Genomic DNA, 25,840 nt, shown 5'->3' with positions numbered 1-25,840 from the left:
ACCACTCACACTAAGAAATCTGCTTACAGGTACTAGAGTGTGTGTTCTTGCAGCTTTTCTGGTGTTTTGATTGGGTTTGGGGTTTTTAGGGAGATTGGTTTGGTTTGGGGTGGGGTTTTTTAGTGTTTCTGGAGAACACTCAAACACAGATTAGTGACCTTGGGACCTGGGCTAAAGCTACCCATGTGCTCTTTTCCTCTACTGTGCCAGTTACACAGATAAGACAATGTGGCCTTCTATCACAAATGGAAGATGTCAGACCCTGAAGTTACAACTTCTGGTACCAAAGCTAATGAAAATGTCTTAGGGATAGAATTCCCAGCTTAATGGCTTCTGTTACCTGCAAACTTTGTTTCATCCTTCTTAATTAATACTGCAGTAATAATTCAAGTGTCTTTCTAAAGGCCATAGGTGTTTCTTACATAGAAAATCAGATTTGTATGCTTTATTTTCATTACTAATACTGAGCTCTCTCTCTGCTGTCTGTCAGCCTGCAGGCAGGCTGCCTTGTCAGAGAGAGACAGGTGCTGCAGGTGAAGAGAGATAATCGGTGTGCCCCTCTCCTGTGTTGCAGGGTTATGCTGCAGAGATGGATAATCCCTTAATGGCTCATCTCATTTCACCAGAACTCCAAAATAAGAAGGATATCTTGTTTGGGAATATGGAAGAAATTTATCACTTTCACAACAGGTGAGGATTTGCATTCAGATCTAAAAGTAGGGTTTGAATGGGATTCTTTACTCATTTTTAATGCCATTTTAAATTGCTAAAAGGTCCTTGCTGAATCCCCCTTGGCTATCTGGCATGGCCAAGTCCATATTGCATAGAAGAGGAAAAGCAAAATATCTATAGAAGTTGAGCAAAGCTGTGTGAAGGATTTTTCTAAGTGTTTGCAGTACATGGGTAAAATTTTGCATTGTGGTCCTCTTCCTGAAGAAAGGTAAAGGGATCTTGTTACAAGCTAATAGAAACAAGGTTTGTTTGGGTTTCTTTAATTTTTTAATGAAATTTGCTATGGAAAGTAAATTATTATTCTAAACAACAAATTTTCAACTCTTACTTCTGGTTGAGGTCAGTTAATTTTGTACTTGAATGACCTCTGTCTAGAGTTTGAATCCTTGCTGCTAGAAAGGTATTTCTTCACATGGTAATATTTAAATTGATAGAAAAGCAAATTATTTTCAAGATGAGTTAAGAATATTAAATAATTGTTTCTTATTCAGGCAAAACTAGACTGGAAGCTTTGCCACTGGGTTTTTTGGGTTGGTTTTGGTTGGTTTTTTGTTTGGGGAGGTGGGGTTTGGTTTGTTTATTTGCTTTGTGGTTTTCAGTAGTATTTGGAAGGAAAAGCCAAACACTTTAAACTGTACAAATCCTGCTGCTGAATACATGGGGCAGGGACACAAAATCCACACACACACCCCCAATCTTATATTTGATTTCAGTTGTAGCAACAGCAAGCTCAAAAAAATTGGTCTGAATGTTTGTTTTCACTTGCTATCCTTTTTTAAGTATATGATCTACAGGATTTTGGGCTTTTCTAGTGTTGTAGTACAGAATTAAAACTCAGTTTTCAAAAGTTTAGAAAACAAATTGCAAGCATGGAAATGCTAACTACAACTTTTTTAACATGTGGTCTAAGAAAATCTTCTTTCTCACAGAATATTCTTGAGAGAACTAGAAAACTATGTTGAATACCCAGAGCTAGTAGGACGGTGCTTTCTGGATCAGGTATGTGTCATCTTTCATTTGCATTTCATTCATAAGTCCCTCTGGGACTGTAACATATGAAAGTGATTTTCACATTGTAATTGCCAGCACATCCCCTTTGTTTGTCTTGAGCAGGTAGCAGGTTGGGAATGTGGGTGTTAATTGGAGCTGGGGGTATTTTCTGCTGTGTGGGGTAATTAATTTTGTTAGAAAGAGCTACTACCTTGTTGAAACAAAACTGCTTTATTAAAGTAGCAGCTAAGAAATGCCAAGAGGAGTCATGCACTGTATTGTTTCACATCACTATAAATAGTTGGTTTACTTGGCTAGATTTCTTTACCAGATTTTGTTGTTGTTTTCTGTTTTCTTTAAAGAATACACCTCAACAGAGTTAAGTCCAAAATATTTCTATTCTGCAGATGGAAAGTTGTGACAGAATTAAACTTTTTTCAGCCTGTGATTTAGTGAACAATTGGTCTCACTCATAGGATACTAAAGGCTAAATAGGAATATGTTTATGGAAATCAATTTCCTATTGCTGCTCTGAAACTCCTGGGAGAAACCATCCTTCCCCCTCTTATTTACTGGATGCTGTTTCCTAAAACTGAGGGACAGAGGTACTTCTGTGCCTGCTGATGTCCTGCCCAGTCTTTCCTTTTATCAGTAGTTACAGTGACATTTTTAACAGTCTTATTTTAACAGTCTTATTTCCTTCTGCGTTCAACAAGTGCTGAAGTGCTGTTCAGTTGCTGAAGCGATACAGGGCAGCAAACTGGTTGGTCCACCTAGGCACAGCTCCCAGTGAAAAACACTCTCATGAAATTAAAATGTTTAAAGGAAAAAGTAGAAAGGCTTTTACAACACATTGCACAGAGGGACTCGTGGTTGGGCATTCACAGAAGTAACTTCCATATTGTTACAGAAATGCACTTGGAATTATGCTGTATGCTTCTTTGTCAGGTGCTGTACACTCAACTGAAGCAAAAAAAATTGACAGGAACATTTTATTTTGATGTTCCAAGTAAAATTGAGTAGCCACTACAAAATCATTTATTTTGAATAAGTGGTTGGTTGGTTGGGATACCTCAGGGAATTGTATTTTTTTTTAGTTGTTGTTTTGCCATAGCCTTACTGATCATTAAAAAAAAATCTTGTGAATTTTGTTAAAGCCATAAGATTTGATTAATTTTTTGCTTGTCCCCCCAATTTCAGATGGAAGATTTCCAGATTTATGAGAAGTATTGTCAAAATAAACCTCGATCTGAAAGTTTGTGGAGGCAGTTTTCAGATTCTGTATTCTTTCAGGTATGCTTGCTGAAGTCTCTAAAATAATTGCAGTTTTGGTTTGGTGGAGTTTTTTGTTATTTAATCATCTGAAGAACAAATAAGAAAAATATTGGTTAGTGTCCTGATAAAATCCAACACTGATTACAGGAATGTCAAAGGAAACTCGACCACAAGCTCAGTTTGGACTCATACTTGCTGAAACCCGTTCAAAGAATAACCAAATACCAATTATTGCTGAAGGTATGTGTTACTAAACTACACTACTAAAGTGTGTGTGTATGTATATACACTATATATATATATAGTATATACTACTTCTGTATGTGTTACTAAACTAAGTACATTTTGTGCATTATGGTTTTTTTAATCTAGCTTCTCAGCCTGCTGCAGAGAAACCCAAAAGTTAGGAGAGAGATGTACAAATCAAAATAGAGACAAATCTCAGTCTATCAACCCTCAGTTCTCATTCAGCCCAAAAGCTGGTCACAGACAGGCAAACGTTACGCAGAGGTACCTTGTGTAACTGCTTTTAGCCTTACATTTCTGCTCAAGAGAAGAATGTAAAGTTGGTTAGGGGCAACAGAAGGACCAAGATACCTTTGTGACAAAGAATGGAGAGTATCTGAACTGTTACTCCTCAGTTACAGTTGCCTTACCCATTTTGCAGGAATTTGCCATGCTGGGTTCTAGGAAATGTACATGACTGAGAGCGCTGTGTACTGTTTTTGCAGAGGTTGCTGTAGTGATTCACTTAAACATGTTGTTATACTGAGAGAGCAAAATAAGAGCAACAGACTATCATAAATTTTTAAATTAATATTGAAAGGTTTTGCCATATCTGAAGTAAGAAATATTTCACACAGACACATTTTTCAATAATTGCATTTAACAGTAGTTTTAAAAAAATTTACAGCTGTAAAAATATCCTTTTGTTTGGTGCTTTTTTTGTTGTGGGGTTGTTTTGGGGGGGAGGAAGAGCAATTATGATGAAAATAACATTTGCAAAGTCTGTCTTGAAATGTTCTTAGGCAGGGTTTACAAAGCCTTTACATGCACAAAATATATTTGGCTAATTAGCAGCAGAGATGAGAAGTAAAACTTGAGGGTCTTCTGAGTTCCAGACAGTATTTAACCTGCAAGATTATATGGTATAAAACTTAACAGGATAACTTAAAAAACTTGTTCTCTCTTAAAATATGAACGTTTCTAGTTGCCAGTGTTGTCAAAGCTAAGTCATGATGTTGTCATTCCCTGCCCACTCAGGAGATGCTCAAGTACAGTAAGAACTGTGAAGGTGCTGAAGATCTTCAGGAGGCATTAACTTCTATACTGGGTATTCTCAAAGCAGTTAATGACTCTATGCACCAGATAGCCATTACAGGCTATGATGTGAGTAATGGTATTTTTAGTGACCCTTTATTTTCATTTTCATTTGTTTAAGTATGTGTACAGCGTGCCCTATACTCTGTAGTAATAATGAGAAAAATATTTTAGAAAAGGTCCATTTAAACTGAATTGTGTAAAGAAGACAATGGTAAAGTATAGAAGATTTCTCTATACTCTTCTGAAGTTTTCCTGCTATGAATATTTGCTTCATCAGCCCAAGTTGTTTTTTTTTTTAATTTGATCTACTTGACACTGTGTAAGAAACTGAAAATTGTCATGAAGAATCTCTGGTTTAGGCTACTGCCAAATGGGAATCACTACTAAGTATTTATATCTATGTGTAAAACTACACCCAAAACTTCCAGTTAAAAAAAACAAACAAAGCCAACCAAAAGAACAAACAGCAAACCAAAACACAACAGGAGCTTTGGAGCAGAGTTTGGGGGATAAAACCAACCTCCAAACAGCCAAACGTGTATTGTGCCTCCCCCTCTCTTTATGTATCGATCTCTGTATCTCCTGAGTCAGGTAAAATCCTGTGTTGAGGAGAAAATTATGTGTAAAAATCCAACATTCACTTTATTGTGTTTCCATGCCCAGTGTAAACACTGATGTGAGAAGTTACTTGCAACGGCAGAACTTGTAAAGACCCGTTCAGAGTGTGCATTTTAGTCCTTGTAGTTATAAACATCACTCTCTGCCTTCCAGGGGAACCTGAATGAGCTGGGCAAGCTTTTAATGCAGGGATCCTTCAATGTCTGGACTGATCATAAGAAGGGTCACTCGAAGGTGAAAGATCTGGCACGCTTCAAGCCAATGCAGCGACACCTCTTCCTCCATGAGAAAGCAGTGCTGTTCTGTAAAAAGCGGGAAGAAAACGGAGAGGGATATGAGAAAGCACCTTCCTACAGCTACAAACACTCCTTAAATGTAAGGCACCCACCAGCCCAGCGAGGCTGAGGTAGTGAGGGCTTAGCCTGCTTTATATACGACATTCTGGTTCTTGTCGGTGAAGATACGATGGGGGTTTGTAGTGGGAACTTCACCCTTTAAGGCAAATCTCCCTGGTCTGTGTCCATTTGTGGTGCTGTCTGTCAGGGTAGGGGAAAATTGCCCTTTGAGAAAAGCTAAACCATGCTAGCCTTACACAGAACATGTAATAATGAGTAGAGTAGGGCAATATAAAACAGATATAATAGATTTGGTGACCTGGATTAGACATTAGGAAGAAATTCTTCCTTGTGAGGGCGGTGAGGCCCTGGCACAGGCTGCTCAGAGAAGCTGTGGCTGCCCCCTCCCTGGCAGTGTTCAAGGCCAGGTTGGATGGGGCTTTGGGCAACCTGAGCTAGCGGAGGGTGTCCCTGCCCATGGCAGGGGATTAGAACTAGATGGGCTTTGGGGTCCCTTCGAGCCCAAAGCATTCTATAATTCTATGATTTTAAGAAACACTTGTTGGCTCAGTGTTGATATAATGTACCTAAATCTTTCTTCCCTTTGAGGTAGTCACACTGACACAAAACTCTAAATGTCATACATCCAATGTGTAGATCGTGTGTTATTAGTTATTCTATTCCTTGAGCAAGAAGCTAAATGTGGGTTTCCTTTTCAGAAACAGGGACTAGGGAACACCATACTTCCATTGTTACTGTAATTTCAATTTGGCAAGTCACTTGTTTTGTTTGCTTCCAGATGGCAGCAGTTGGAATAACAGAAAATGTCAAAGGTGATGCAAAAAAATTTGAAATCTGGTATAATGCAAGGGAAGAAGTTTACATCATACAGGTAAGTAACAGGGCACTGCATTGAGGAAAAAAAAAAAAGAGAGAGATAAAAGCAGGCAGGGCAGTCTGACCCTAAGGAGGTCTGGAGTTTTCTTTCTCTGTCTTATCACCAATAGACAGTGATGAGGAAATGTGGAAAAAAGGAGGAATAAAAAATAAAACAGAAAACACATTACCAAATTAATTCATAAGGTAGATTCTTAATATATTTCAACTGCAGAGTCTTCTGGGGTAAAAAATAATGTTTTAGAACCTGGAGGATACTGTGTACATGGTTACTATTGCTCTTGCTGGAGCAGTGGATGGCTTGGGAGCCAGGGTTTGACTGTAGCACGTGCACAGCCTTTGCCCTCGTGTGTTCCAGTTGTCACAATTAGTTTCTGTTCACTGGAGGACTAGAGAGAGAGCTTTGTCCTCTTGAAGGATTCCTTCAGTGCTGTGCTCTGGCTGGCAACTCTCTTGTTAAATAAGTACTCTGTGCTTAATGGCTGCTTGTATTTATTTTCTGCTAGGCACCAACCCCTGAAGTTAAAGCTACTTGGGTAAACGAAATAAGAAAAGTGCTGACGAGTCAACTGCAGGCATGCAGAGGTAGAATATTTTGGATGTATATATATATATATATGGGATTTTTAATCTCTTTTCTCTTTGAACTTCAAAACCTGCCATGTATATCTTTGCTGTGTAGGACTGTAGAAATGAAAAGGTTTGAAACACAAATGAGTGTTATTAGTTCTTTTTCTTTCCTCCGTTACAGAAGCCAGTCAGCACAGGACACTGGAGCAAACACAGAGTTTACCTCTACCAGCATCATCTTGTACAAGGTGAGAAAGTACGTTGTCAAATCAGCCTGGATGTCTTGTAAATTTACTAATACATCTAGTTTGCAGTTCTTCATTACTCCTATCCCTTAATACCAGCCCTTATGGATTTTTAGGGGCTTTTTAGGTCTCTTCCTACTATAAAGGTGTAAATCTTGGGGTTTACACATATCCAGAACACTAAGCAGCAGTGGCATGGGCTGGTGGTATTATAGGTCTGTTTGTTAAGCAGCTAATTATGTACTTTACACCTCAAATAGGAAGAGTTTCGTGGAGCAGCCTTCTCCTTCCTTCTCTGTTCTTTTCCTTCACCTGGATTATGTTTTTTTCTTTCCCAATGTCATGTTGCCTTCTTTTTGTCTTTTTTAGGGCATTATCTTTCCTCTGTCCTTTGTTCTTTTTGTCCAGTTTCCTTTTTTCTTTTTTTTTCTTTCTCTTAACTACATGATGTGTTAATTTCTCCTCTGTCCCACCTACTGAGTCAAGCTTTTCTTATTTTTGTATCCTTCAGCCTACCAACCTGTATATTCTTCTGCTCACACCAGCTGTTCTGCCCTTCTCTGACACCTTTTTAATCCTCTGATATTCACGCTTTTATTCATTATATGTGTATATATCCATAAGCATATATACTCATATCTTCAGTCATTCCCACAGAGTGTGTGTTCAGATATGTATCAGTAGCTCTCTGCCCTGTGTACTTATGCATCTACTTACCACTCAGGGAGAATTTCCCAGCTGCATAATATCTGTGGGACGTCTTTCTCCATTCCATTCCCAATCAGAAGCTTGGGAATCCAGTTGCAAGATACAACCTATGTTCTTTGTTAACTCCTCATTTGTTCCTGAGTTAGGGGCAACATTTATTCCTTTTTTTTTTCCTTCTCTTTTTTTGACTCTCTCCCTTTTTCCTCTCTCTCCCTTTTCCCCCTCTTCTTTCCTTAGTGTATTCCAGAGGAAACTGTCAGCACAGAACGTATGCCTGTAGCTGAGAGTGAGCTGTCATGACCTGTCTTTTGAGTAGCTCCCTCTGCCATAGTGTCTGAGGTTGCAGTCAGGGGAGTCTTTCACCTTTGTCTGTGCTCATGGTCTTTCTATGTATAGTCACTGATGATTTCCTTGATCCTGGAAGGTATCACCTGGGAAGTAGCTGAGAAATGGTTTTCAGCTTGTTTACCTGTATGTAAAAAGGCAACTTGTGACCAAAGGTCATCAGCCCTGTTCAGACCCAGATTTGCTGGAGACAGATTAATTGTCTAAATTTTCTTTCAATAAACAGCCCTTCACGGAACCACATCAGAAACACCAAAAGAATGGAGGAGAGAAGAGCTGATCTCGCGAGCCTAGAAGGTTATGGCACTACAGCAGCACCAAAGTACCCTGAGAAAGGCAAAGGTGAGTTTACACGTATATTATTGTTGTTGTAATCCCTAATTGCAAGAGCATGGCCTGCGCTGCGGGTGCACAGGCAGATCCACCCGCAGAGTAGCCCCGGTAGCGCAGGGAAGAGCAGTGAGTGTTACACCTGGCTGAGCAGGGCTGTGCTGTTTCGCCCTAAGGCAGCCCACCCACAAAGTGCTGCCCACACTGCGCCAGCGTGTCAGTCCCACTAACTGTTAGCTCAGGGTTTTGGTGTTCCTGTGTGGCGTGGACAGGCCCAAAGCCACCTCAAATGACGGGCAGCCAAAAGGAGGTAGGAACTGTGTGCTGTTAGGCCTGAGTCTGCAGTGGGTCTTCTCTTATTGCTGCCCAGGGTTCTTGTCCTCTGAATAAATTTCTCGGCATTACCTGCTCCAAAGGGTTTTGGTTGGTTGTCAGTTTGGGTTTTTTACCTAATTTTGGTTCCTGTCATGGAGTTTCTTTACTGAAGTGCAGGCTCCTGCACAGTGAGAACAGCTGGACACCTGGGTTCTGCTGTTGTACCTGCACTTTGTTGTCCTTCCTCACCCTAACGGGCAGGTTTCCTGGCAGGGCTGCAAACGATTTTTTGCCTTAATCTTTTTATGGCCTTCTCCCCTTTCTTTCCATGTCTCTCTCTTCCTTTGTAGATGTCACTAGCTCTACCTCAGAATGCTCTGTACTGACAAAAAAGCGCTTTACGCTGCAGGGCTTTACTAGCCTCAAAAGTCAGAAAGGTAATTTAAAAAAAAATAAAATAAAAAAGCTAGACTGTTTTCTGTTGAAGGCTGTAATTGAAGCGTTGTTCTGTATGTGTGTGTAGTGGAATAGCTTCTTGGTGTATGCACTAGCACACTAGCTTGCTCTCCTAATTTCAAGCTAGGTTCCCCAGTCACTGACCCTGGCAGGGAGATTGCAAGAGAAAACCAGCTCCAGTGTGGGAGGGGCACATGCAGCTGGGAAAGGTGAAGTTGTTGGAGATGCAAGAGGAAGAATGCAGTTTCCAGTGCCTCCAATCTCGCTATGGAGGCCAGAGAAGGAGTTTATAGGAGTATAGGAGTTTACAGCCCCATTTCTGTAGGAAAACTAGAGGAAGGAAGTTGTCTTCGGATCAGACACCTGGCCTGCTGCTAGCTCTAGAGTGGATCTGCCCCAAATGCACTTGTACTTGGCAAAAAGGAATCAAGGTTTTCTAGAGTATCTCTATTAGCATCCTGGCTAACAGAACTCCCAAAGCATAACTACAGCACAAATGTTGTTTTGCTGGATACAAAAATAAATAAGAATTCTCTATGCTTGCAGAAATGGTCTTTAGGGTTTTTTTGCTACAACAGGCAATAGGAGTCTGAGACCTTTCTTGCTTCCTCCTGCCAAGTAATCACACCAGTACATTCACTTCTTGCTTTGAACGATCTGAGTTGTGTTAAGATGATGTTGCTTGTTCAAGAGTATGGTTTTCCTTTTTTTTTCCCAAGCATCTTTTCAGAATGTCTTTTTAAAACCTGATTACCTTTGAGTTCTTTCTGGAGAGGCTCTAGGGTTGTGTATCTAATGCTAATGTGAGGTAAGCGCTAATATCCCATGCTTGCCTTGACAGAAACTCCACCTCCTTCTGCTAAAAGCCAGACATTGCCAATGATCCTTCTTACAGGACCAGGTATTGCTGTAGCACTAGATTTATATAAAAATTACTGCTTTATTTGGGAATGTTTGTCTAAAATTGAAATTAATTTGTTCATCTGAGCTCTAGTTCATTTAGAAAAGTGTACATATGCTTTCATCTATTACTGTAAAACAAAATTGTCAATTTATCTTCAGATCACTACATGTCAGTAATTAATTCCTTCTGCTTTTAACCAGTGATGGCTAAAATTAGAGTGATTACAGAAATCCATTTGTTTTCCAGTGTAAACTCAAAGGTATTTAGCATGCAATCCACCTCTGCTCTTTTTTCCAGTTCTTCAATATCTCTCTTCTCTGTTTTTTGCCTATTCCTCCTCCTGCAGCTTCTCCTACCAGTCCTGACAAAAAAGCTAAACGGCACGAAGTAGTGAGTGACCCAACTCCTTTTGGTTTAAGAGGTAGAGTGATACCACATCTTGTACTCCTCAAACATCCTCACATCCTTCCTATAAAGTGTTACCTCTTAGTGCTGGGGACACCCATGTGATGCTGTTGCGTGCAGCAGCATTGGTAGCAGCTGAGTGTTTCCAAGTGGGTCTGTCAGCTCCTGTATACTCTTGGTTTTGATAGCACAACTGGTTGAAGTTTTACCTTGGCATTGACAAAGTAGCATAAAGCTAACTAGGTTTTGGGAGAGGGCAGTGGGAAAGGGCTGCTCTGCTGAAGAAATAACCAGAAGCTGGGTGTTTAATGGAACTACAAGTGGCATCCAGTTGCTGAGATACACTTGGCTTTCCACTTAGCATTCTCCTGTTGCTGTGCTCCTTGTGGAGAGGGTGCAACTTAAAAAACAAAATAAAACCAGAAAAGCATGTACTGCAGTCAGAGTGGGGATCATCCCTGTCACGTGGAATTGCCACTTTAGATCTGCATTTATTAATGTAGTCACAGTCCTGTTCCATCTTTCTTTGGGTCATAGTAAGCAATTTTTACCACTCTTGTGAACAGCCAATAATTTAACTGAACCCCTTGTAGGAGTTTGCCTCCTCCTGTCCTCCCAACCCACAGCTAAAGCTGCATAAAGCATAAAAAAGCATTTCAGTTAAATGACCCATTTCTATCTCTGGGGTTAATTAACTAGAGACAGAAGTAAGAATTTCACTGCAGTGGATGAACTAACCATTGCTGAGGTGTGAGTTAGAAGCACTTTCTGTAAGCCTTCCTTGTGAGAAGCCCTTTCAGAATAGTAATTCCCCAGTACAAGAAGGACATGGAGCTGTTGGAGTGAGTCCAGAGGAGGGCCATGAAGATGATCAGCTGGGGCTAGTGGAGGGTATCCTGTGATTTTATGAAAGCAGTCCCTCTCTTCCTGACTCTCTTTCCACCACCATCTCTTTTAGAAAACAGTATTCTAAAGATGAACCTGTTCCAAGCCCTACCATCATCCCCCTGTCTGGGTTTCCACAGCCTTTGTCTCACCCATGGAAATGATGCAGGTCCAGCTGCCATGCCGGGGAAGCTGTGCAGCACCAGTCACCTTGTCTGAGCAGCAGGCAATGCAATCCCAGGCCAGATGCAGGAGTTAGGAGGTTCGTTTTTCTGCAGGTAGCTTTCAAACACCTGAGATCTCCATATACCACAGAAATCCTGAGTGCCTGAAAATGTTGTCAGAAAGCAAAGGGTGTTTTGTGGCCTTTCCCACAGGTGCTGAAATTCTCCAGCATGGAGAGGTCTCAGTCATTGCTAATTTACAGTAAAATCAGAACGGACTTGTCTGATCTTCTATTCTGTCTAGCAGCCTATCAATTTATGAACTCACTAAACCAAGTAAATTAATTTAAACCATCTAGTAACTCCCTTGTCTGTCTTCTGATCTCTTTTGTGACACTTTATAACTTCTCTTTCCCTAACTCAAAGAGGGATAAGCAGGCAGTTGACCTTGGCATTTCAGGATGAAACTGCACCAGACGAGGGTCACAGCTCCTTGGTTTCACTGGTGCATTGCTCCCAACTATCATTGCAGTGAGCTCAAGGAAAGCAAATTGGTGGCAGAACCACATCTTGCCAGGGAGATCCTTTCTCTGTGAAGAACCCCCTGGGCACATTTCTGAAGAGAAGCTGTTAATGAATCCTCAGTTTTCCCAGCACCATCAAATCTAAGCTCGTTTCTGCAGAACTTTGCCTGTTCTCAAGACTGCCTGCTGTTCTCTGATGCTTCCCCCATTTATAGGGAGCTCAGACTTCGTGACACTGTGCAGAACACATGTGTGCACAGTGAATGCAGGGCAGTATTTTGGTGCCTAGAGTCAGCTGGTAGGAACATGACCACTTACCCCCACTCAGGATCAGGTGGGCTTTTATGTAGGTTCATTCCTAGGGGAGGGTCAGCTTGTATGAAGAGGAGGAATGTAAATCCTGTTGGTATGGCAGGTTCAGGCCAGTCTGCTTTTACCCAGAGAGAGCTGTTCCCCAAAATGGGCCAGATGAGCAGACATGTGAGTATGATTCTACAGGCAGAGCAATTGCAGTGATTTCACCTTTTTTTTGTGCTACTCATCAATTCTGTTTCTAATGAGAGCTTGGAACAATGAGGAGAAAGTTTTCTTTTGTTGCATTGCTCTTAACTTGGAAACAAAGGAAAGGGTTTCTGCTGTGTCCCACGAGCCAGCTAGAAGATGTGAGCTTCCAAGGGAGTTTGCATGGAATACAGCAGGAAATTACTGCTCAGTTTCTTCACAGATGGAAGTTCACTCTTAACCCTGGACAGGTATTCAAATGTGTCAGTACTAGTAACCTTGCACAGGTCATCCAGCAGCACAGGCCAGGTAGAAGCCCCACTCTGTTTGCTGTGCCCTGGGTCTGTTTTCTTCCTGTGGTTCTTGGATTGTTTCAGCACTACTCAGACGATGCGCAGCCGGGTGACAAACGCTTCGGAAGCAGCGAAGAGCAGAAATGCTGGTGCTTTCTCAACTTACCTAATAGTCACATAAAAGTTGGGAGGTTTCCTCTCCCTTTCATTCTTTGAGTTTCATTGTTGTCACCCTGTGGCTTGAACCAAAATCTTACTTGCAAATATTTATGTCTTTTATCATGACTTCTTTTTTTTTTCCCCCATTATAAGCTTGACACATTTATTAGCAGCTGCTGACCTCATTGAAAAGCATCCCACTAGTAAAACTTCTTGTAGTTTTATTTGGAAAAGGATCTTGTGCACTCTGGATGTGATTCAGCCTTGTAAATAAGTGAAATGCTTCACCCTGAGAGAGAGAAAAAGGAACGCTTGGCAATAAATGACAAGTGGGAGATTGTTCTTGGGGCGTTTGGTGCGATGATTTAACACTGAGATAATTCAGCGTGATTAAGTAATCTTTGTGCCTGAATACCCTTGAATAATGAGCAGCCTCATCAGGTGAAGTACAAAGTGCCTGCAGCTTGTGTTGGGTTTCCTGACAGCTCTGAGGGCTCAACACGTTGCACAGAGCTATGTGCATCCATCCCCTGTTCCAGCAGGCTGAGTTTAGGTTGCTTTGGGTGACAACCCAGTGTGTTTGTCCTCTTCCCATAGAGTCCATGTTCCTGTCTTCTGCCTCCTCCTAAGAACAAGAGTATCTATCCTTCCTTCACCTTTGTGTAAGGAAGAAGTGGCTGATTTTTATTTGGGAATTTGCATTCTCTCCATCTGTTTCCCTCTGTATGAACCTAAAGGGCTGAATTCACTGCTGTGTGTTGTCAGAACCCTGCCTGCTCTGATGGAAACAGGCCAACTTGTGCCAGCTGTGAATTTAACCCACCAACTGTGACAACTTGATTTTCCTCCTGTTTATGTGGGTCACCTCAGAGCTTTTCAGTGGCAATAAATACCATGTCTCCCAGTCAGCAGCCCGCTGCTTTGCACTTAACTAGTGACTGTTTGTTCCCCAAGGTTGGGCTAAAACATCTCATTCTCTTGATGCATCTGAAGAAAATGATGGCTGGTCTAGTGCTGAAGATCCGCTGAATTCGTCAGATGCGGAGGAAGAAGGAGGAGGAGGAGGAGGAGGCGGCGAGATGAAGCTGGTAACCAGACATACTTTCCTATTGAGCTAAGCAAGCGCTACGGATGCGGTGTGTGTGGCAGTGTGCAGGAATGGTTCTGAAGCCTCCAGGAAGGGAAGTGCCTGCCTTGAAATCTGGGCAGAATTCCTAGGGGAATGGAAAATAATGGCCTTCTCTTAAATCAGCCTTGTGTTTGTACCTTGGGAAGGTCCATCTGTGCCTCCATGTAGCAGCAGCCTAGTGAGGCTGTGACCGCTGATACCACAGTACAGCGGTCAAGTGATGACACGCTCAGCTCCCATGTCAACAGGCTTCCACACCTACATCATGAAACTAGTTTGCCAGCTTGGTTTTCTGGGGGGTTTTCTTGGGATTTTATTTAGTAGATAATTGAATTGATTATTGTGATGGAAACATTTCGCTGAATGTTTTTCAGGGTGTGAGAATTCATGTACCAAATTGGTGTGTATCTGAACAGCAATGTTTTACTGCCTCTCAGTATGTGTGTGCATGAGAAAGGAGGGAAAAGTACAATGATTTTCCTAACAGAAGCTGCAATGTACCTTAAGTTTATTCAGTAGAACTTAATTTGTTTCTGTTTTTCCTCTGTGCATTTAGACTCCTGGCAAATATACAGTTGTGACTGATTATGAGAAAGGAGTTTCTGAAGATTTTACAGTGAAAAGTGGAGATCTAGTTCAACTGATTCGTGAAGGGGAGGATGGACTTTGGTATGCAGATCTGTTTAGAAGGCAGATGTTTAGGGTAAGACCTTCAAAGGCATGAAATGAAGCAATTTGACTTTTCCTTTTTATATTATCTTAGGTATGTAAAGAACCTGAGCACTGGTAGAGAAGGTTGGATCCCGGCAAACAACCTGCTGATGCTCATAGGCAATTCAAAATCAGCTCAATCTTTAAGCAGCTCAGGTAGGCTGTTTGTTATAAATGAGATTAATGTGTCCCCCAAGAATCCTGTTAGGAAAGTATGTCATGAAAAGCAACCACCATATCATATTTTCTTGTGTTTTTGGGTTTTTTCCCCCCCAGAATCAGGCACTGCCTCCAGCACTTTGAGCACATCATCAAGTTGCAGTGATAGCTGCAATGCCAGCAGCACCAGCTTCTCGGACATTAAGGGCTAACATTAAAAATTCACTCCACCTCCACAGAAGGTAAATCTGGAGTTTGTCATGTTGTGGGGAGTTCTGGATGTTGGACTCAAAACGGAGAATCCCCAGTTCCGTGGTGCCAGCTTTGAGTATATTCATGGGTGATTTTTACAGGGTCTCCCAGAAGATCCCAATGAAAAGTGCATGGAATGTGAATTGTAAATAAAAGCTAAAGAGGTTTTGAAATAGGGTCTTGCAGAGGCTCCCGCTCTGAAGCCTGAAGCTGCAGAGCTGTAAGCAGAGAACACATTTCCTCCCTGCTATACAATCAGGTTGCTGCAGAACTGTATCACTTTGTAACAGCCAGGATCTCAGTGTGAGCAAACAAAACATGTTCAGTGCTAAATCCTTATTGTAAACAAGTAACACAGCAATCGCTCTACAGGATAGGTATGAGGAAAATAAACCTGAGTTTACAGTTTCTCCTCCCCAAAAAGCCCTTTCTCCAAGGACATACCTGGGGCAATGCAGCGAATGGGACTCCTACAGCAACCAGGAAGGTTTGGTCCGACCTTTTCTCTTCACTTGGGTCTTCAGGATATGGGTCATCTTGGGTCTTCTGCTCCCAGGAGACTGGGTTGCAGGCGTGGCCAGTTCACTGACCACAACAGCATCAAAAGAAAACGTTATTTTATTCTTTCCAACCTTTCACCAAGGTGTGCAATGGAGTACCTCTTGTCTGAGGTGTTTTGGCCTCGCAACCGAATTCTTTACCAGTATCACTGTGTTTACATAGCCGTGGCAATTGAGCAGGGGCTTCTTCCTTGAGCAGGTGCACAAGGAAGCCAAACGTTCTTATTCACTAGATGATTTGTTAATAAATGGCAATTGCACTTGGTTACCTTCAGCTCTCACCATGGACACGCGGTTGGAGGCAGAGGGGACTGTGGTGGCTGCCCTGTGGGTCGGGAGCCTTCCTTCAGACACACCTGGGAGGGCTGGGAGGCAGATGTGGGTTTAGCCAGTAGCCTTTGTTGCAGGTTTATTCAAAGAGAAAAAGGCAATGGCATCTTCTATAAAAGGGGAGCACAGGAAAAAAAAAAAGTCTTTATTAGAGGCAGTTTATGCTACAGACAAGTATTTTACATTGGGGTTTTTTTTAAAGGAAAGGTGATGCTAAACTCTCCATGTTTCAAGGGATGACGTAAGCCAACGTAAATTTTCACCTTGTCAGAGGTTCTTTGCACGTCGTCCTTACAGACAGCCCCAAGCTGTGTGCATGCATGGAATACTATATTCATTCCTGTCCATCTCTCCTATATTTTTACTTATATGAAAATAGGTTTTTAACTGACTCATGTACCATATTACTTAAAAATAATGAGGACACTAAGAGCATCATTGCTGAGAAGCGCTAAGCACGGCAGCATTAGCTGCTGGTGATCATCAGCCCCTCTGATGGCTGAGCCCCCGGGGTCTCTCTTTATGCCAGAGTTTTGTATTTTAGAGGCTGCAGCTTAGAAAACTTAAACAATAGACCCTCTGAAGAGGGATCTTACTCCTGGGTTACAAAAGCCACCCTACCCCAGACGCAATCAGAAATGCAGCTGACCACGGTCAGGACAAATGGAAACACACATACACACATGTGGGCACACATGTGTTTGTGCACATATGTGCGTGCTGGTGTGTGTATCTGTGTGTGTGTAGATATGTATATGTGTGTGTAGATATAATGTATCAATGTAAAGGATGTATTTATAGTCTTCATGCTGCTGAATGTGTCACTTTACAATCCTTAAGTACTTAGGTTTCTTGCAATACTGCAATATAAAGGCTGATCAGGGTTTTACTTCAGGCATCTTTTTCCAAGGCAGAAATCCTCTGATCTTTTTTTTAATTATCCCATGTAATACTGCCTCTGACTGGGAATATTTAGTCAGATGTTTAACAACGGAACGGGCAACGTGAGATTCAGCTTCTCTTCACCTCTGTAAGTTATTTTGTAAATGATCTGTAACATAATTGACTGATCCATTGCTGTCAGTGCTAAGATGGGACTGGCCTTTCCTTTCTCGCCGCAGGCTCGTTTGTGTTATTTCAATGGTTCTCTCCACATCACTGCACTTTAATACGACCCATTTCACCGTTTCCTTTTTTACTGCTGGTGTGAATGACAAGTTCCAACTCAGAGGTCTCTATTGTAATTATGAAGATTTGAATAAATTTCAGCGCTTCTTGCTGAACGCCTTTATACAGACGGGCTCTGTGTTTTACTCCGTCTCACAGGCCTAAAAGCTTCTCACAGGGATCATATAAAAACAGAGGTGGGCTGAAAGATTTGGGACTCTCCAGCTGTTGCAAGTCTAGTAACTGAGATGCTCATCAGGGTCCCTGTGTCCGAATCTTCTGCCTACTTATTCTGGACCATCTCAAAAAAGCACCATTTTGCCCTTGTGACCCCATCTTGCCTGGCACTGGGGAGATAAAGTGCGTCTGCAGGCTGAGGATAGGACATGAGAGCCAGTGCCTGGTGATCAGATTAATTCCCTTTCTCCTGCACACACTTTTTATGAAAGATGGGTCATCACCATTGGGTTTTCCCAAAGGAAGCTGTGTATCCTGTGGTTCCCCTCCTGTATGCATGCTCCTCTTGACCCTGTGGCCTTAGCAGAGTAAGTTGGAGGTCCTTGTCCGGCAACGGCAGCAGCTGGGTGAGAAACAAGAAACTGCAACCACTCTTGCAGCATCTGAAGAGGAAGGTGTGACCATGCTGTGGCAGGAGGTGAATTTCACACTGATGGAAGCCATTTGGGCTGAGATGGTGGCCACAGGCAGTTACACGATCCAGCCAAGCTGTTACTGGGACATGATTGCTTTTATTTACTCTGGTTCTTCAAGGGCCACCTCTGTGGTAGGTAGTCATGCTTTTCTGAGCAGAAGGAGATACAGCCTTTCTCAGCACAACCACACCATACTTGCCACAGTAAAAGAATGAAAGAATTCCAAATTTACCTTAGTGGAAAGTGAAGAGTTCCTTATATAAAAGCCTAATAATGATCAATTTCTTTTTAACTGTAATTATAACTTCCTGTTGCAAACACTGGATTCATCTTGGCTTTCTTCTTATATCCTAAATAACTGTCTCAAAGCTGGGGCACAGTCTTTCCTGGAGACAGAAGCAGTTTTCTTGTTGGAATTGCCCTCCTGCATCACACATCAGACGTGTGTTACAAATGGCACTGTAAAGTTCGGAGCCTCCACACGAGTCCCTGGAATTAGCACTCTCCCTGCTTTTGTGTGGGTGGGAGCCACAGCTGCCTGGTACAAGGGAGCAACCCACATTTGAGTCCTTTAACTTAGGATGTGGGAATAGAAGAGCCAGGTTCTGTTGTCCTTTAGATTTGGTGTGAACTGTGTCTAGATACTGTGTTATCAAAATAAGGTGTTTAGATGCTGAGGCAGCTTCTCTGGGCTCTCCTTCAAAAAGGAGATTAATAGGGAACAATAGGCCATGTTAGCAATAACTACTGTTTATTTTAACAGCTCTTAGGGAAGGATAAGTTCAGAGACTCATAAGCAGCTGGAAAGAAGGGAACAGCCATGTAAAGCCCCTGGTAGGAACTTGATAAATGTTTTTTCCTGCCCTTACAAACAAGGTGAGGCCAGCTGCAGCAGCAGGGCAGCCCAGGGACTTTGGCAAAGGTATCAGATGTGCTCCAGCTCGTTCCCTGCAACTTCCAGCCACCTTCTTTAAATGCCGTCCCATATACTTACAGAATTCCCCCAGGAAAGAAATTTAAGGCTTGTTAAACTTCAAGCTTGCCACTTATCTCTGCCAGAGGCTCTGCAATACCGTGTTTGAACAGCAGCCTGGGCACCAAAGCCCCTGTTTGCCTGCCTCGCTGAGCTGCTGCATGGGGGGCAGGAGGTGCTCCTGAGAGCCAGCTCGGGCTCAGGGATCCCTGCTGCCTCCCCAGCAAGACTATCAGATTTTTCCTGTTTTTTCTCTTTTTTTTTTTTGGGGGGGGGGGGGGGGGTGATGTCTTATCCCTTTCCACATATTTCCAAGCTGCTGCACTTCAAGCTGGTATTTTCAGGGGCCTGTCGACAGTGGTTCCAGGTTAGTCTGGCACTGTGTGTGCACATTCTTCCCACCTCCTTTCCCCAGCACCCTTTTCAGCTTCATCCATCACCTGATGACCTGGCCGTCTCCTGTCATGAACTGCTCCTCTGGCTCTGCGGCTGGCTTTAGCCTTGGCGTCCTTCAGATGTTGCATCCTTGGGAAATCCTTTACTCCAGACCTCTGCTGTCCTGCCAGTGGGCACCTGCTGCCCTATGTCTCCCTGTTCTGTTGAGCACAAGGGCTTCCTTGCCACCTTCCTGCCCCAGCTGGCCACTTGCCCCGCAGGCAGCACAATGCAGCAGCTCTCCAGCTGTCATCCAGAGCTGCCTGAGCCCCTGGTTGCCCATCCTTGCTCGGGTGTCACTGCGTCACAGATTCACAGAGTCATAGGGGTTGGAAGGGACCTCCAGAGATCATCAGGTCCAACCCCCCCTGCCAAAGCAGGTTCCCTAGGACAGGTTGCACAGGTCAGCGTCCAGATGGGGTTTGAAGAGAAGGAGACTCCACACCTCCCTGGGCAGCCCGTCCCAGTGCTCTGTCACCTTCACCATGAAGAAGTTCAGAAGTTTCCTTCTGTTTCTCCCTGCTTTCTGCAGGGATGCCCTCAGCAAGCAGAAGCTCAGCTGCCACCTCTCTGCAGCTGTCAAACAGCACTGAGGGGGTGATCTGCAGCCCTTACTTTTCAAACTAGCTGCCCATTTACTTGTTGTTCTTTAAATTCCATTGAACCAGAGCTGGTGTTGCTCTGCATCACTGACAGGCAGTTTTTAAGCGTGTACTTGGCACCCAGCACCCCACAGGCTGGCCCCATCACAGGCTCCTTCGCACCCCAGTCAGGCACACGAGCAGCTGCTCAGGGCAGGAGGGATGGGAACTGGCTGGCTGGCAGGGTGCTTTGGGCTGTAACATGTCAGCTGGGGATCAAAAGGCAGAGAGGGGAGAGCACGGGTTATCTTTTTGAGAGGAGCTGGTGGGTGCAATTGGGTGAGGAACACAGCCCTGGGACAGGCTGCCCAGGGGGGTGTGGAGTCTCCTTCTCTGGAGATATTCAAGACCCATCTGGATGCCTCCCTGTGTGACCTGTCCTAGGGAGCTGCTTTGGCAGGGGGGTTGGACCCGATGATCTCTGGAGGTCCCTTCCAACCCCTACAATTCTATGACTCTATGATACAAAGATGTTTCAATGCCAAAAAGTGCTGCACGTCATAGGCCGAAGTGAGAGCTGCTCTGAGCGTGTGGAGCTGCTGCCACTCCAGCAGCAACCTCCCCTCGCTCCCCCCACTCCCGTGGCCGCAGCTCCCTCAGTGTCCCGGTGAGGGAAGGCTGGTACAGCTGCTTTGGCATCCATTCCCTGCACCAGACACTGTGGCACGGCGTTAGCTCAGAGTATCCTGTCACAGGTAAACAAACACACACAGCCCTGTCAGTTGGCCACAACCATCTCACTTGGTCCAAAGTGTCCTCACCCCCAGCTCAAGCCTCTTCCTGAAGACTCTGGGTGCAGCATTATGTCTAGCGCAGTGGGTTGACCCCGTCTGGAGGCCAGGTACCCCCCAAAGCTGCTCTGTCACTGCCCTTCTCAGCTGGGCAGGGGAGAGAAAATACCACAAAAGGTAAGGACAGGGAGGGATCGCTCAGCAATCACCCTCATGGGCAAGACAGACCTGATTTGAGACAATTAATTTATTACCAACCAAGTCAGAGTCAAGTAATGAGAAATAAAATCAAATCATAAAATCACCTCTTCCACCCTCCCTTCTTCCTGGGCTCAACTTCACTCCCAATTTCTCTCCCTCCTCCCCCCCCCCCAAGCAGCATGGGGTGGGGGGTGGGGGTGTCAGGAAATAGGGGTTTGAGTCAGTTCATTGCATGTTATCTCTGCCACTCCTTCCTCATCATGAGGAGGACTCCGCACACTCCTGCTCCAGCATGGGGTCCTTCCCACGGGAGACAGACCTCCATGAACTTCTCCAACGTGAGTCCTTCCCACGGGGCTTCAGCTCTTCACCAACCGCCCCAGTGTGGGTCACTTCCACAGGGTGCAGACCTTCAGTCCCAGGCTGCTCCAGCGTTGGTCCCCTGTGGGGTCACAAGTCCCCCCAGCAAATCTGCTCCAGCCTGGGCCACTCTCTTCACAGTGCCACAGGCCCTGCCAGCAGCTTGCTCCAGCACGGGCTTCCCACCATGCCACAGCCTCCTTCAGGTGCCTCTGCCTGCTCCAGCATGGGGTCCTTCATGGGCTGCCAGGGAATCTCTGCTCCTCCATCATCCTCCATGGGCTGCAGGGGGACAACCTGCTTCACCATGATCTTCTCCAGGGTCTACAGGAGAGTATCTGCTCTGGTGCCTAGAACACCTCCCTCCCCTCCTTCTGCACTGACCTGGGTGCCTGCAGGGCTGTTCCTCTGCCACGTCTCATGCCTCTCTCATGTCTGCTCTTTCCACAGGAGGTTTTTTCCCCACTTCTCAACAGTGTTACCCCAAAGGCCCTACCACTCTACCACTGTTACTGATGGGCTCAGCCTTGGCCAGCAGTGGGTCCTTCTTGGAGCCAGCTGGCATTGGCTCCATCAGACACAGGGGAAGCTTCTGGCAGCTTCTCACAGAAGTTACCCCTGTAGCACCCCCCACCCCCCATTATCAAAACCTTGCCAAGCAAAGATAATACAGTCTAGACAAATCCTCAAGAGAGAAAAAACAGCGTGGTGTACAGCAAAAGCAGGCTGCAAGACAAGGCAGCAATGCTTCCTCACCAACCTAGCAGTGCAGCAAGTCCCTCAGCCCTTCAGAAGGAGAAGCAGGGCAGTGGCCAAGGCAAAGGCTAAACCACAAGGAGTTCTGACAGCTCCTCTGTGGCTCTGACCTGCAGAGGTAGGCAAAAAAATCACCCACAACATTAGGTCCCTGTAGCCATAAGACAAGAAGAGATGATGTACAAGAAGAGGTGATGTGTTTGCTGGGCGTCTCCGCACCTCTCTGAAGCACCACTGTGGCCACCTCCGCCTGTACCAGCAGCAGCCTAAAGATGGTGGCAGAAAATCAAGGATCAAGTTGTGCATTTTTATTCTGAGAGGTTTTTACTCAGATTGGCAGGTTTGGTGCTGAAACAGCGTCTCTGACAAGTGAATTGAAGTGACTGATTCACCACCTCTCAGGGGTTTTTTTTACTCTTTGTGCATTTCCTGTTAATTGACCAGAGAGCGAGGTTGGGCCCCCGCTGCATTTACAAGACTGTGGGCTTGCCAATGGGGCTGCTGCAGCTGTGCTGATCTCAGGGAATAGTCAAAAGAAGGGCTGCAGTAGAGATCACAGATTCACACAGAACTGTAGGGGCTGGAAGGGACCTCCAGAGATCACCAGGTCCAACCCCCCTGCCAGAGCAGGTTCCCTAGGACAGGTCACACAGGTCGCTGTCCAGATGGGTCTTGAATATCTCCAGAGAAGGAGACTCCACACCCCCCTGGGCAGCCTGTCCCAGGGCTCTGTCACCCTCACTGGGAAAAAGTTCTTCCGCATGTTGGTGCAGAACTTCCTGTGCTCCAACTTGAGGCCATTGCCCCTTGTCCTGACCCCACAGACCATTGAAAGGGGCTGACCGTTTTCTCCTGTATCTTACACTGCAGATCGTTATAAGTACTGATCAGATCCCCTCTCAGTCTTCCTGTCTAAAGGCTGAACAGCCCCAGCTCACTCAGCCTTTCCTCACAGAGGAGATGATCGTGGCCCTTAATCATCTTCATAGCCCTTCTCTGGACTCTCTCCAGGAGATCCCTGACTTTTTTATACCAGGGAGCCCAGAACTGGACACAATACTCCAGGTGGGACCTGACCAAGGCAGTGTAGAGAGGGAGGATCACCTCCTTTGACCTGCTGGCAACATATCTCTACTTACCAACTGAGGTAGGTGGCATAAACAAAACTGGGGGGTATGTTGCCATTATTTTACATCTAATTTTTCCATGTCTTTTGTTTCCTTTATTACCAGGTATCTTTAGATATCCTTCTCCTCAGGGAGTAAAAGAAGAGGCAGAACTCACCCACGTCAAGATTAGAAAATAAATTGTTAAGCACTCGTGGTGGGAGGTGGCCACAGAGAAATTGTCAAAGATCCTGTGTCCCCACCTTCTACTTCCTCCTTCTGAAAATATTTGCTCCATAGGGGTACAGAGCCCGGTCAACAGACAAGGAATTGTCTCCTGGAAAGAATAGTTCTCTTTTGAGGTCTGAAAAGTGACTAATTTGCTTTAAAGCTTAGCAGCATTGTATTCATGTATTTATAGATTATTATAATGGAAATAGGAGATTATTAACTTGATCACAGGCTTGGCTGGCTTTTAATTAGTCTGAGAAACTAATAATGATGACAAGCTACTCTTGTTACAGGGGTTCTGAATGGCATTTGCCATGCCTTCATGAGGCAGCTTGTTCCTAAACCTTTCTTACCTAGACACAGACCTGTCAGCTTACTCCAGAGATCTTTTATGGCCTCTTTGAAATAGAAATCAATAATTTTAAAATTTATTTTAATTATTATTTTTTAAATGCTTCTGAGTGAGCTGACTGGGAAACCCATGTTTAAGTGGCCAGCAACCTGCTGGATCAGATCAATTTGCACAGTTCCCAGTAGCTGCCACACCTGACCCCTCTGCAGCCCAAACCAGCAAACTAAAAATAGCAAAATCCCATTAGTTTCTCTTTGAAAAATGCCAGGAGGAACCAAAACACGAGCAGAGAACGGTGCATCCTGAGGCATCGGCTCACCCTGGTCCCCAGACCAAGGTTCCTGCTCTACATTTTCTTAATTTCATGTTATTAAAGATTTTTCACATTGGATTTTTTTAAAAATGAAGTGACTTTGGCCCAGGCAGACCGGCCAGTGAAACACCCCATAACAGCCAGCTCCACACAGTTGTCCCCAAAGTGATTCTAGCAGCACCCACGGGCCGCAGGGGTGCGTGTTTACACTGACACAGGCTCACAGTTAATTGAGCAGCAGATTGTTTTTCTTGGAGCTGCAGAGGAAACGTGAGCCAAGGCTGAAGCCTGCGCTGGCAGGGCGATTTATAGAGCAGAAGAGCCGGGCCGTTCCCATGAACCTCAGCAAGGCCACACAGGGAGAAAAACGGAGTCAGACTTCAGGATCTTCTGGGGAAGAAAAGCTCATGAACTGATGTTTGGTCCTCTGGCTGGGGACAGTAAGGAAAGGGAGCTCTTCGGAGCTCTTCTCTAAAAACACAGCTCCTCTTTAATCACAGCAGTGGCCCAGCTGAAGTTAGTAGGAAATAGCTTTAAGATGACATCTGTGGCTATGAAGCTCGTGAGCAAAGAGCTGTAATAAAGTGCTGGGACTGCTGAATCCCCAGGGATGCTCCTCATGGGCACCGTCATCCCTGATGAAATGGAATCGCCTGAATTTTTCTGGGAAGAAGGGCTGTCCCCATGTGAACTGGCTGCTGTTTGCAGCACTTGGGCTTCTCCCTGGGCTCTAAAAATAATAACCAAGCATTTGGCTGTATTCCCAAGCAATAAAAGCAACATCTTTCGTGCCTCAGGGATGCCAGCAGAGCAAGGAAGAAAGAAGGAAAATGCTGCATCAGCCCTAAAGGATGTCCAGGCTCTGCAAACTGGACAGGAGAGGGAAGGGATGCTGTGGTGAAGAGGTGCTGTGATGACACTATGAAGTAGCGGCCACCCCACCCTCCCTGGCAGGGAGATACCCACACAGCCTGAGGAAACCTGGCAGGGAGGAGGGGGCAAGAGGCAGCGCCTCTTGAACTGACCTGTGTGACTCATTCAAGTAGTCGGGCCTAGATCTTTCCCCAAGAAGGTGAGAGGGAAAGAGGAGTTTTCGTGCAGCTCCCACAAACTCAGCTTTGCTCTTGCCAAGCTGAGTGTGCCATGGCTATTTTCAACTCGCTGCCGTGGGCACATGAACAAGGCACGAGGCCCGTGTTGGCAGCCTGAGGTGTAGAGAGGGTTCCCAAAAGGTGGAGATGGGGACAGCATGGAGCTGCTGTAGCTCCTTTGTAATCCAATAACTGGCCTCCTTCCTCTGCCTTGTGACAGCACCTTCCACCCACCCCTGATGGCCCCAGGAATCCAACTGCTGGGAATTAGCCAGGCTGTGATCCAGAGAAGTGCCCGGATGTCCCCTCTTGGGAAAGCGATTTCAAAGGAGGGCGTCCAGCCATACGTGCTGTCGCTAAATAACGGGAAAAGAGCGAGCCTGGATTTCCTGAGCAATCACAGCTTCTGCAGGGAGCTGTGCCCAGCCTTGGCAGCAAAGTGAAGGCCCAGCTGTTGCTGTGCTTCTCGACAGTGTTCAGATGCAGAGCTGACCTCCATCCCCACACAGGACGGGGAGAACCACCTGGAAAATAATCTGGCCCTCAGGCAACTCTTCACTTCTCTCAGGCAAACATGGTCTTTACCTCGCTGCTATCTTAAGTAAATATTTCCCCAAGGATGTTGTCAGCTCTCTAGGCTGACGCCATTAATTGATTTCCATTAAATCAGAGGAGTGCTCTCGTTCTGGATAAAACATTGTCCACAGATTAGTCC

The 25,840-nt window shown here is 44.7% G+C and overlaps 1 protein-coding gene across 2 annotated transcripts in view; it reads left to right on the top strand.

The window, feature by feature from the left end:
- Positions 1-17,403, top strand: part of MCF2L (MCF.2 cell line derived transforming sequence like) — a gene marked incomplete at its 5' end in the record, with an annotated part of 150,888 nt that extends 133,485 nt beyond the window's left edge. Inside the window, 16 exons of one of the 2 annotated variants that reach the window (XM_084265939.1) lie at positions 575-690; positions 1,662-1,731; positions 2,923-3,015; positions 3,145-3,237; positions 4,261-4,386; positions 5,092-5,313; positions 6,073-6,165; positions 6,677-6,755; positions 6,922-6,988; positions 8,265-8,380; positions 9,981-10,040; positions 10,390-10,464; positions 13,929-14,062; positions 14,660-14,772; positions 14,867-14,970; positions 15,091-17,403. In XM_084265939.1, the coding sequence (XP_084122065.1) occupies positions 575-690; positions 1,662-1,731; positions 2,923-3,015; positions 3,145-3,237; positions 4,261-4,386; positions 5,092-5,313; positions 6,073-6,165; positions 6,677-6,755; positions 6,922-6,988; positions 8,265-8,380; positions 9,981-10,040; positions 10,390-10,464; positions 13,929-14,062; positions 14,660-14,772; positions 14,867-14,970; positions 15,091-15,185 (1,656 nt within the window). In that variant the 3' untranslated portion in view covers positions 15,186-17,403. The remainder of the gene's footprint in view (positions 1-574; positions 691-1,661; positions 1,732-2,922; positions 3,016-3,144; positions 3,238-4,260; positions 4,387-5,091; positions 5,314-6,072; positions 6,166-6,676; positions 6,756-6,921; positions 6,989-8,264; positions 8,381-9,980; positions 10,041-10,389; positions 10,465-13,928; positions 14,063-14,659; positions 14,773-14,866; positions 14,971-15,090) is intronic. The other variant, XM_084265938.1, reaches the window with a different exon arrangement.
- Between the last annotated feature and the right edge of the window lie 8,437 nt (positions 17,404-25,840).

This window comes from Gallinula chloropus (assembly GCF_964237585.1).
Source record: "Gallinula chloropus genome assembly, chromosome: 1".
Lineage (NCBI taxonomy): Eukaryota > Metazoa > Chordata > Aves > Gruiformes > Rallidae > Gallinula > Gallinula chloropus.
Note: the sequence above shows the minus strand (reverse complement) of the source record. Positions and strands in the feature narration are given on the sequence as shown.